This window comes from Stenella coeruleoalba, assembly GCF_951394435.1.
Source record: "Stenella coeruleoalba genome assembly, chromosome: 10".
NCBI classification, from domain to species: Eukaryota; Metazoa; Chordata; class Mammalia; order Artiodactyla; family Delphinidae; genus Stenella; species Stenella coeruleoalba.
Window position 1 is genome coordinate 39,461,041 of NC_137156.1, and position 12,335 is coordinate 39,473,375.

At 38.8% G+C, this 12,335-nt stretch overlaps 1 protein-coding gene across 3 annotated transcripts in view; it reads right to left on the minus strand.

The window, feature by feature from the left end:
• The window catches only part of MAPK14 (mitogen-activated protein kinase 14), a 72,892-nt gene that overhangs the window by 15,833 nt on the left and 44,724 nt on the right, over nt 1-12,335 (minus strand). For all 3 annotated transcript variants that reach the window (XR_013830354.1, XM_079935742.1, XM_079935741.1), the window contains exons 7-8: nt 11,927-12,041; nt 11,059-11,130 (exon numbers count right to left, since the gene is read on the minus strand). Coding sequence is in view for 2 of the 3 variants with exons in the window: in XM_079935742.1 (XP_079791868.1) it covers nt 11,059-11,130; nt 11,927-12,041 (187 nt within the window). In the remaining variant the exon portion in view is untranslated. The remainder of the gene's footprint in view (nt 1-11,058; nt 11,131-11,926; nt 12,042-12,335) is intronic.

Sequence of the window (12,335 nt, forward strand, 5' to 3'; positions counted from 1 at the left end):
GACTATAGCTGGGTACTTAGATGCCAAAGACAGCATGTGAAAACACAAAAGCATCACTCAGTCCATATGCTCAGCCCACACCTACCTCCTTACCTTCCACCAAAGCACCAGTAGCTAGTCAAGCAAAGAGCACCGGTCAGCAGAAGGCCACAGAGAAGAAAGAAGCAGAGAGCATAGGAGCTAGGGACGTACAAGCCTACCTGTGAATATTCCCCTAAGGCTTGATCTAAGGAGCCTGTAATACGACAGGGGCCTGGGAACCTCCCGGGGCCTAACCACTTGAGATGTCCTCCAGAAAACCTCTCTGTCCACACTGACTATGGTAAGCAGAGAAGCATTTGTGAGCAATAGTCAGCCAGCAGAGGGCCCCACCACCTCACTGCATCTGCACAGCCTTCTGGAGCGCCATAACATAGAGCATATGAGGCTTCAACTTTATAAATGTATTAACAAACCTCACGCATCCCCAGAGCTCTAAATAATAGGCCACAAGGCCCAGACCTTTATTGTGGCAGCCAACTCTTCTGTGCATATTCACTATGTATGTACATGTATTGACCAGAAGACAGAAACTTTCCATTTGTTCTTACTGCTTTTAGCCTTGCCTAAAAAGCTAAAAGGAGAGAAAAAAAATCTTATAAAATAGCTTTCAATATTCTCTATGAAAATTTGAATAGCTTATCCATGTCTATATTGACATTCAGAGGGAAAAGGAGGAGAGGATGACTATCTTCTGATTCCTGTCAAAAAAAAACCTGTCAGGTTTTTTGCACGATTAGATCCTTCTCAACTTCAGGTGTCGGCTTGAACTTCACCTCCTCAGAGAGGCTTCCCCCAACACTCTATGGAAGAAGCACTGCCCCCCCCCGGTTATTCTCCACCTCAGCACAGTGCTTGATAACGTCACAGTGCTCGTCACAATCTATAATTGCTTAGTTTGCTTATTGTCTGTCACCTCTACTGATCTATGAGGAGAGGGGCTGCTCTGCCTGTTCACCACTTATCCCCAGTGCTTAGCCTAACATCTGCTACGTGGTGGGCACTCAGAATATTTAAGGAGGTACGGCAGGATGGAGAGGAGAGAGAATGCAATAAACTATTTCTGTTTATGATTATACATATGAAGGCAGTACAGTGTAACTTGAAAATAATGGCCTCTGCAAGCCAGAGTTGCCTGAGTTACAGGAATTGGTTACGCAATAATATCCTGCCCCATTTTTTTTTTTCTCCAGATATGGAATTGGCTTAAACACAACAAAATTCTAGACAGGAGTCAGCAAACCCCAATCTGCTGTCTGTTTTGAAAATAAAGTTGTACTGGAACACAGCCATGCTCATTGTTTATGTATTGTCTATGGCTGCTTTCAACTTACACAGCAGAATTGAGTGGTTACAACAGAAACCGTATGGTTCCCAAAGCCTAAAATATTTACTATGTGGCCCTTTAAGAAAAGGTTTGCAGAACCCCATCATAGACTCAAACAATTTATGTTCTATACAAAATAAATTAAAAGCAAGTCCCCTCACAGAAGTTACTTCTGAATTAAGAATAGTAGAGAATAACACTGTAAATCAACTATACTCCAATATAAAATAAAAATTTAGGGCTTCCCTGGTGGCACAGTGGTTGAGAGTCCACCTGCCAATGCAGGGGACGCGGGTTCGTGCCCTGGTCCGGGAAGATCCCACGTGCCGCGGAGCGGCTGGGCCCGTGAGCCATGGCCGCTGGGCCTGCGCGTCCGGAGCCTGTGCTCCGCAGTGGGAGGGGCCGCAGCAGTGAGAGGCCCGCGTACCGCAAAAAAAAAAAAAAAAAAAAAAATTTAAAAATTTAAAAAAGAATAGCAGAAAATTTTGTCCTCTGCAAATGGCAAAAATCAATGTGCTCTGGAGGCTAAAATTTCAATACTGATTTCTTAATTCAAGGTGTTGTTAAGAAAACAATTTTAAAGCATACATTAACGGGGACGGAGCAAGCAGTGGGGACAGATACCATCTTGCTCTAACATAATCAAATTAACTGTATTACAACAGAATTTAGTATAGGATCCTCTTTGCTCATTTGAAATGATTCAGTTTACAAAAATTTAGTTCCCTCACATTCTTAAGGAACAAATTTAACAGGGTAGCTATCGCACAAGATAAAGTATATCACATATGAGAAAAAAAACTGGACTACTTGAATTCTCAAACAGGTAGTTTTACAAAAAATGCATCAAAACTGATCTCTAGAAATAATACTAGTGAGATTGACACTCTTATATAAAAGACTTCTGACTAATGAAAATCAGAATCAAGTTTTATACTCCCTCTGAGGAAGACTCTGGGCAGTTTCTCAAGTGTCTTAACTTCACCCCAACATGCCTGAAAAGTATGCCACTTCCACTGGTCACAGTGGTTATGACAACAATGACTTGGGAGACTCCATGTCGTTCTCCTGCCTCAGCCAGTATGAAACAACCTCAGGCCTGAGGAATAAAGCCCCAATTCTTCAGCCTCAAATTCACAGCCTTCCCTGATGTGGCATCAAGACTCTTTTCTGACTCTCCCTCAAACTATTATTATTCCTTAATGCACTCAATGCTTCAACTCACACCAAATATTCCAGGCACTTTTAAGCTTCCAACTTCTTATTTCTCCAAGTCATAAAGAGGAATACCCTCCATCCTCCCCTCCTACCTAACCTTTTCTTTCCCTATTTACTCTTCAAAGTCCTGCTCAAACAAGAACTCTGCCATGAAGTCTTCCTGGACATCCTGAGTTTGAATTAATTTCTGCTTCTTCTCAGTAACTTATTTATACCTCTATTATAGTATTCTTATCACTACACCTTGTTTTATAAGCAGAGAGCAGACATTTGTTCAAGTGACTCCTATAGCTCACTTTCTGCTGAGTATGATCATTCTGGTTTGTAGGACAGGTACCATCTTACCTCCAGCACTCCATTGAGTAGCTCAATAAATATTAACTTGAAAAGACTTCCTGTAATATGCTTTCCAACTCAGCTCCACCCCTCTGTCTTGCCCTGAGAAATCTAGAATGACCACACTCTAATGGAAAGTCTATATACAAAAAAGAAGTCAAGAAAAGTTGCTTCATTTCATATGCAAACGCCCCATCTGAAGTGTTTACACCATAAAGAGTATACAAATACAGTGCAATGAGTGTGTAAGGGGTATGGACAAAGAGCTGGTACAGCATGACAGCCAATACTTAGGAGATTAGTAAACACACAATGCAAAATAAAAATCTACTTAGTAGCTAAAAGCACTTGCATGAAGGAAGTCAAAGCATGCAAACCTCATAGGAAATCACCATAGGTTCTCCAAGAGCTGGCAAATCCATTGAAATACAGGTCAGTCTTCCAATAATACCAGCTACTGTAAGGCCACTACAATTTGTCCAGGCAGTTAAGGCCAGAAGGAGCTTCAAGTAGCTATATAAGCAGAGCAAAGCAAAATTTACCACATTATGACAATTATTTCCACAGCAAGCCATCCTTCTTAACAGGTTTAACCCATTTTTCCCTAGATAGCAGATATTTTTACTGTTAATCAAAAATGTGTTTTAATTGTAATAATCACAATGTCAAAATTTAAATCATAAATCTCCTGATTTTTCCTAAAACAACTTAGGCTTAAGGTTACTCTTTAGACTAGGTCCTCTGTAACAAAAGTAAAAGGTAGCCAGAATGAAAAGGCAAGGAAAAAAAACTTAAGGGTAATGGGGTATTTAGAGGGAAAGTAAAAGAGGGATATTCTATTCACTTCTAAGTGTTCTAGGAAACTCCTAGGAAACCTCTGCAGGCTGGAGAGTTGAAGATGAATAAGAGGACCATTTGCAGAACCTACATGTGACTACTGCTGCTTATGAGCTGCAGTTTTCAAAAAAAAAAAAAATCCATGAGGCAAAGCTGGAATAAAGACCTGTGGAAATTCCCTGGTGACAGACAGGTGGACTAAAATGGGACTTAGCTTACTTCCTTCTCTTCTTGGTCATCAAAATAGGCATTTTCACTGTCATACAAGGAAAAATTTTTAAGGTACTTTAGATTTGTGGACAAGCCTGAGAGTTCTAGCCTTTTCAAAGGGGGAAATATATTCTTAAATTAGAGAAGAAAAGGCAAATAACCTAATAAAATAGTTTTCTTCTTCAACATTTATTAGGACACTTGCTTTTAGTGTCTGAAGTACAACTGTTTTTTTAAAATGAGAGACTGTTTGAAACCAATGTCTGAAAGAAAGGGGTAGATGTGACAGGAAGGGGTATACCAGAAGTTTTAACTCTACTGGCAATGTTTTATCTCATAATCTGGGTCATATAAACATAGGTGTTCATTTATTATTCCTTGTCTTTTTGTATGTGTGAAGTAGTTCATAAAATGTTTGAAAAAAATCAAAAGAAGAAATAAGGAGCCAGTAAACACTAATAAAAGTCATATAAAGTAGGGCAGCAAGCTGATGGCAGGAGCCTCATTATCTTCTAGTTAATGTCGAAGTTAATGATAATGTCTAGTTAATGTCTAGTTACCATTTCTATTAAAATGAAAGAAGGAAAGAAAAGTTTTACACATGAACAAAATTCATTTGATTACCTAGCAAAGGAAAACAATAGTAAGCCAAGGCTGAGATGTCTGGAAGAAAACAGTATTTGACGTGCAACAGGGCTAGGAAACTCATTGTCTCTCTTCCTTAGGCTGCAGACTGTCAATCATTAGTAGCAATATTTTCTAATTGGCTTACTCTTTTCAGAACCAATGGTTTTTGAAATAAGTTAGCACCATACCTGAAGACACATTCTGTGTCCCCACTCTCTTTCTAATAGACAGTTCTCTCAGGTGTGTCCACTTGATATATATATATATACCCAGTCAACTAGACTTATGAGGAAGGGCTCCATTCTTTAAAAAAAAAAAAAAAAAGAAGTACTATTTTTGAGCTAGTTGGGAGGGTTTTGCAAAGTCACAAATGAGAATAATTTCTAACCTAAAAACATAATTAGCTTTAAGACAAAAATTAGTATATCTTATATCTTTAGGGGAACTCCAGGGATTATTAACAACTAGTAACAAAAGATTCTCTCAAGAAGACTAATCGCAAAAAAAATGAGAAAAAGGTATTATAGGAAGATGATTTGTCAAGATCTAAAACTGCATAGTCCAATACAATACCAATAATCACATGTGATTAAATTTAAATGTAATCTAAAGAAAATTTAATAAAATTTAAAATTCAGATAAATACACTCATAAAACTATGAGTTTTATGAAACTATAAAACTATTCAGAAGAGAACTCCTTGCCATGATAAAGAGTATTTATGAAAAATGCAGAGCTAAATTATACTCAAGGCTGAAGATAAGAGCAAGAGAAAGCTGCCCACTTTCACCACTGCTATTCAACACTATACTGGAAGTTCTAGTCAGAGCAATTAGAAACGAGAAAAAAATAAAAGCATCTAAATTGGAAAGGAAGAAGTAAAACTATCTCTATTTGCAGATGCCATGATCCTACATATAGAAAATACCAAAGAATCCACAAGAAAGCTACTAGAGCTCTCAGCTTTCAGCTATGCAAAGGTGCAGGCTACAAGATCAACAAACAAAAATCAGTTGTGTTTCTACACACCAACAATGAACAAACCAAAAAGGAAATTCAGAAAGTAATTCTATTTAAAATAGCATCCTAAAGATGCTAGGAAAATACCTAAGAATAACTTTAACCAAGAAAGTGAAAAACCTGTCCACTGAAAATTATAAAACATTGCTGAAAGAAATGAAAGGAGACCTAAATAAGTGGAATGACATCTCATATTCATGAATAGGAAGACTTAATATTGCTAAGATGTCAATATTACCAAAAGTGATCTAAAAATACAACACAGTCACGAGCAAAACTGCAACAGCCTTCTTTGCAGAAATGGAAAAGCCAATCCTCAATTTCATATGGAATTATAAGGGAGCCCAAAGAGAAAAAAAAAAATCTTGAAAATGAGAGCAAAGTTGAAAGACTTAACACTTCTTGATTTCAAAACTTACTATAAAGCTAGAGTAATCAAAACAGTGTGGTACTGCTATAAGGATAGACATACAGACCAATGGAATAGAACTGATCTTTGACAGAAGTACCAAACCCATTCTGTGGGAGAGGACAGTCTCTTCAATAAATGGTACTTAGGACAACTGAATTTCCACATGCAAAAGTATAAAGTTGGACCCCTACCTCACATGATATACAAAAATTAACTCAAAATGGATCACAGACCTAAGTATAAGAGGTACACCCATAAAACTCTTAGTAGAAAATACAGTAAATCTTCATAATCTTGAATTTGGTAATACATTCTTAGAAATGACACTAAAAGCATGAACAACAAAAGAAAAAAATAGATAAATTGGAACTTCATCAAAATTAAAACTTATGTAAATCAAAGGACATTATCAAAAAAGTGAATAGACAGCCCACAGATGGGAGAAAATATCTGCAAATCATATATCTGGTGAAGGCTCAATATCCAAAATATATAAAGAACTCCTAAAACTCAACAACAAAAAGACAACCCAATTAAAAGATGGGTAAACGTTTCAAACAGATATTTCTACAAAGAAGACATACAAACGGCCTGTAAACACAGGGAGATACTCAACATTATTAGTCATTACGAAATGCAAATCAAAACCACAAAAAGATACCACTTCATACCCACTAGGATGGCTATAATTTAAAAAAGAAGAAGGATGGGAGGAAGGGAGGAAGGAAGGATGGAAGGGAGGGAGGGAAGGAGAAAGGAAGGAAGAAATGTTGGTGAAGATGTGGAGAAATTGCTCATACATCACTGGTGGGCATGTAAAACGGTGAAACTGCTTGGGAAACAATGACTGCTCCTCAAAAAGTTAAATACAGAATTACTATATGACTCAACAATTCCACTCCTAGATATATATCCAACAGAAGTGAAAGCAAGGACTCAAAGAGATACTTGTATGTCAGTGTTCACTGAAGCACTATTCACAATAGCCAAAAGGTGGAAACAACCCAAGTGTCTATGAACAGATGAATGGATAAATAAAATACGGTATAGCTCTACAATGGAGTAGTATTCAGCCATAAAAATGAAGTTATGATCCATGCTACAATATGGATGAACCCTGAAAACATGCTAAGTGAAATAATTCAGACAAAAAAGGACAAAGATTGTGTGGTTCCACTTAATATTAAATATTTAGAATAAGCAAATTCATAGAGACAGAAAGTAGAAGAGAGGCTCCCACAGGCTGTGGGAGGGAAGAATGGGGAGTTTTTGTTTAATGGGTACAATTTCTGTTGGGGTGATGAAAATGTTTTGGACATAGTGGTGGTGGGTGCACAATTTTATGAATATAATTAGTGCCACTGGACTGTACACTTTAAAAGGGTTAAAATGGTAAATTTCATGTTATGTTTATTTTACCACAATAAAAAAAAGTTAAAATGGCAAATTCCATGTTTATATGCTTAACCACAAAAATATTTTTAATTCAGTTTCTAAGTTTCACTGGCCACATTTTAAGTGCTCAATATCCACATGTGGCTGGTAGCTACCAACAGCCCTATTGGACAGTACATACATAAACCATTTGCAAGCCTACAGAAAGTTCTATTAGATAGTTCTTATCTAGAAGCTAAAACCGTCAGTTCCAAATGCAAGATAAATAATAATTGAGGAAAACAGGGAGAAAACTGTGCACTCAAATAAAGAGCATAGTCTAGAGGTTGCCTCAGCATTCAGCTGCATCTTCAAATCATAAATAAGCAGTAGATGCATGCTTTTCTGGGCAACAGAAGAGTGTGTGGGGCCAGCACATTCTGCAAAGGTTTTAAGAAAATGAGTTTCAGAAATTAGGAGAACAGGCAACAAGTAGAATATTGGAAAGAAACTAATACCTGAGTCAGATCAGAGGTTTGTATCTATCTTTTTCTGGGTTCTTAGTTTCCTTATCTATAAAAACAGAGGATTCAACTAGATGTTTTCTAACATCTTTCTAGGTCCCCAAGTGGAAAATTCTAGATTCTTAATTTTTCTGATCTCATTGGTACCTTAAAAAAAAATGAGGAAAAACTGCTAACTAAGTAACTTTTTCAGGGTCAGTCTGAAAGATTAAAACTAAAATCCAACCAGGGTAAACTCTAGTTGTACTCAACACTGGCTGCACACGAGAATCAACTGGGAATTTTAAAAAGTAATAGAAAACACTTTCTTCTCCCTTTGTCAGGCAACCAAAGCTATATCCACACAGATTGCAACTGACAAGAAGGGAGTTATGTATATTACTAATACAATCCTCTGAATCTGAATGTATATTACAAATACAGTCCTCTGAATCTGAATGTTCCGATCCAGGAGAACATCTGTCTGAAGGAGCCAAGTAGGAAAGAAACAGTGAATTACTAAAATAAGAATTTTGAAATGAATTCTCATATATTAAAAAGAGAATCTCCTGGGCTTCCCTGGTGGCGCAGTGGTTGGTTGGGAGTCCACCTGCTGATGCAGGGGACACGGGTTCGTGCCCTGGTCCGGGCAGATCCCACATGCCGGGGAGCAGCTGGGCCCGTGAGCCATGGCCGCTGGGCCTGCGCGTCCGAAGCCTGTGCTCCGCAACGGGAGAGGCCACAACAGTGAGAGGCCCGCGTACCGCAAAAAGAAAAAACAGAGAATCTCCTAGTAAAAAGTTTAAATGCTAGATTTTCTACCTAAAGTTCATAGAAGGAAAAGAAGTATGCATAAAAGGGAAGACTTCTAGGGCTTCCCTGGTGGTGCAGTGGTTAAGAATCCACCTACCAGTGCAGGGGACACGGGTTTGAGCCCTGGTCCAGGAGGATCCCACATGCTGCGGAGCAACTAAGCCTGTACGCCACAACTACTGGGCCTGCGCTCGAGCCCACGGGCCACAACTACTGAAGCCCACACGCCTAGAGCCCATGCTCCAAAACAAGAGAAGCCACTGCAGTGAGAAGCCCTCTCACTGCAACGAAGAGTAGCCCCCCTGCTCACCGCAACTAGAGAAAGTCCGCACGCAGTAACGAAGACCCAGTGCAGCCAAAAATAAATAAATAAAATTTATTGAAAAAAAAAAGAGAAGACTTCTTAGAGGCTGAAAGTTCGCATTTTAAAAGGGTCAAGCCATCAGTAGGCAGCTGTCCTGCAGATAGGACCATAGGACACACACAACTGCTTTGAAACCTTTCTACCAGTAGCCTGCCAAGGGGATCCATCCTTTACTACCTGTTACAGAATTTAAATAAAACAAAAAACTAGCCTTTAAATGATTCACAATTAGACTAAAGTGGGAAGATGAAGGGAGAAACTGCTTCCCAAAGATCACTGATGAAGATGATGGCTAATATCTGTTGGCAGGCTCTGTTCTAAGTACGTTCCAGATTTCATCTCACTAAATTCTCACAACCACCTTATGAGGTATGTACTATTATCAGTATTTTATAGTTAAGGAAACTGAGAGACAGAGGTTAGACAACTTGCTCAAAGTCACAGAGCTGGGAGTAAATAAGAGCTAAGTAAGATCTCAACCCTGTAAGTCTGATTCCAGAGCATGTGCTCTTAACCAGTATGCTCTACTGTCTGTCTCTCTCTACCACTTTGTGTGTCTATGTAGGTATGAGTGTCCACGACTGACTGTAGATGGAGATACAGATACAAAGAAGAGGAAGAAGAGGGGGAACAGAGGAGAGCATCAGAGCAGTGTGCTTGGGAGGACAGACTAAAGAATGGGACTCTAAGGTATGTGCCTGAGGAAAAGGAAAATTACAAATTTTCCCTAATTCTCTTAGCTTGGACTATAATGCATATATCAAATTTCTAAGAAACAAGTATAAGGTAAATGAAGCAAAGGACAAAGGAGAAACACTAGGTATTAAAATTAGAATCTGGGGATGAGGAGGAATAAGGTGAGCTATATAAGGAGACTATACTCTGTATCAATCCAGTAATATTCAGAGGGAAATAAATGGCTGAGGGAAGAGGTTTTTCAGTTCATTCGGAAAGAACACTCTAGCAGAAGATAGAATATGTGGATCGATAACATGAACATCACAGTCACCATAGAAGTATTATCCCAACTGTAAGCCAGTGAACTGACAATCTGGTTTACAAACTCAATGAGTTTGCTTAGGTGAGGTGCTAAAACAGCTTTTAGGTCTCTAACCATGACAGAACACAGGCAATTGCAGCATCTCTCAACCAAACCCACGGAAGGCTGGTCAAATGAATTTTACGAAAACCTTCAAACCTAATTCTAGACATATATTTCAAAATTCTTTCTTGCCTAAACATCTTCCTCAAGTGGAACTGATGGGAGTTACAACAAATCACATTTTGATGATATTATTACTAAACTGTGAAATGGGCATGCAGCAGACAGGAAAGGGGCTAAAATAAAGGGGCCATGATAAACCATAAACTAGACAATAACTCTGGAAGTAAATTAAGGTTTGGCTACAATCTGGGATAAAAATAAAGTCATGCTGAGGGGAAAAAAAGGCACAAGACAGGGTGACCTTATCTCCTTGCTTTTATTATTTGTTGTTAGACAACAAACAAAACGAGTCAGCAGGTGTATCATTACAAGGACCAAATACAGCCTTTTTAATATGTAAATCAAACATACAAGCAAGATATCCCCGATTTATAAATGGTTATCTTGTGTTCATTGAGCGCTGGTGCAATGAAGACTAAACTAGTCATTGAGATCTAGAACTTCTCACCAATACACTCAGGTGGCAGAAGGGCTGTGGGAAGATTAATAAGGAACTTGTTGCAAAAAAGATGACATATGAAAGATTTAAAGGGCGTTCCAGATTATGAGGCATTTTTGCAACTCTCAAAATAAATTGAAGCCTCTTTCTTGACAAGGCAAGATACTCAGCAAGAGGGCAGATCTCACAATGCACATCTGGACTATAAAAGCAAGTAACTGAAGGCCCTTCCTAGAGATAGGTAAAAGTAATATACTACCATGGACACCAAAATACAGACAAGAAACAAGAACCCAAAACTTTTTAAAGGATACGGTCTGTACCAGGAAACAGTGTTCTTCCAGTCAACAGCTCGGCCATTATGCATCCCACTGACCAAATATCAACTGGCAAAATTAAAGAGAAATAAAAGTAATATAATGTCACTATTATCATACTTGGCTACAAATGGAACTATAGTTAAGGGGTGAAATACTGAAATTAATATTTAAGACATCCGAGGTTCAACAATCACACTCATTTTTATAGAAATAAATAAGCTAAGACCCTTACCACATTAAAGGGCTTCATGGGTGGGCTAAGTCAAAACATAGTTATGGCAAGAGAAATAAGCTGTTCACAAAAGGGCAAAGGTTTCTTACTGGTAGAAATGATGGATTCTCCCAAGTAATATTGAGAGGTTAATATTATAAACCCAATGTCTTCAGGCAGGAGTACTCAGAGAATATGCTGAAAATATAAATAAGTAAAAAGCCAGGGCTTCCCTGGTGGCACAGTGGTTGAGAGTCCACCTGCCGATGCAGGGGACACGGGTTTGTGCCCCGGTCCGGGAAGATCCCACATGCCGCGGAGCGGCTACGCCCGTGAGCCATGGCCGCTGAGCCTGCGCGTCCGGAGCCTGTGCTCCGCAACGGGAGAGGCCACAACAGTGAGAGGCAACAACAGTGAGAGGCCCGCGTACCGCAAAATAAATAAATAAATAAAAAGCCAATTGTTAAATCACAAAGTTTGAAAAAACCCACTTTATCTGAGCAACTGAAATATTTTTCTATTCGTGGACTTAAAATGATCACTGAGGGAAGAAAAAAAATGTTTCTTCCTACTCCTGCCATCTCCACTTCTGAGAACCCCAAATACACACAACATAGTATTAATAAGGCCCTATACAAGTGCAAGTAGTACCTGTCTGGTTGTAATGCATCCAGTTCAGCATGATCTCAGGAGCCCTGTACCACCTAGTGGCTACATAGCCTGTCATTTCATCATCTGTATGTCGAGCCAGTCCAAAATCCAAGATCTAAGGGAGAGAAGAGAAATCAGGCACTGGAACAAACTCCTAAGGCTTGTAAAGCAGGAGGGAAAAAACTCCAGTGCCTTATAAAAAGCAAGAATATAGTACTTTCATAAACATATTTCCTGGTCCATGCTTAGAATGCATGGGGAACACAGCAAGAACTTAAAAAAAATGAAATCACAAAAAGCAAAACAAAAATGCCACTGCTAGGCATTTATCCAAGAGCAACGAAAATATATGTGCCACAGAAAGGCTTGCACATGAATATTCATAGCAGCTTTACACAGCCCTGAAATG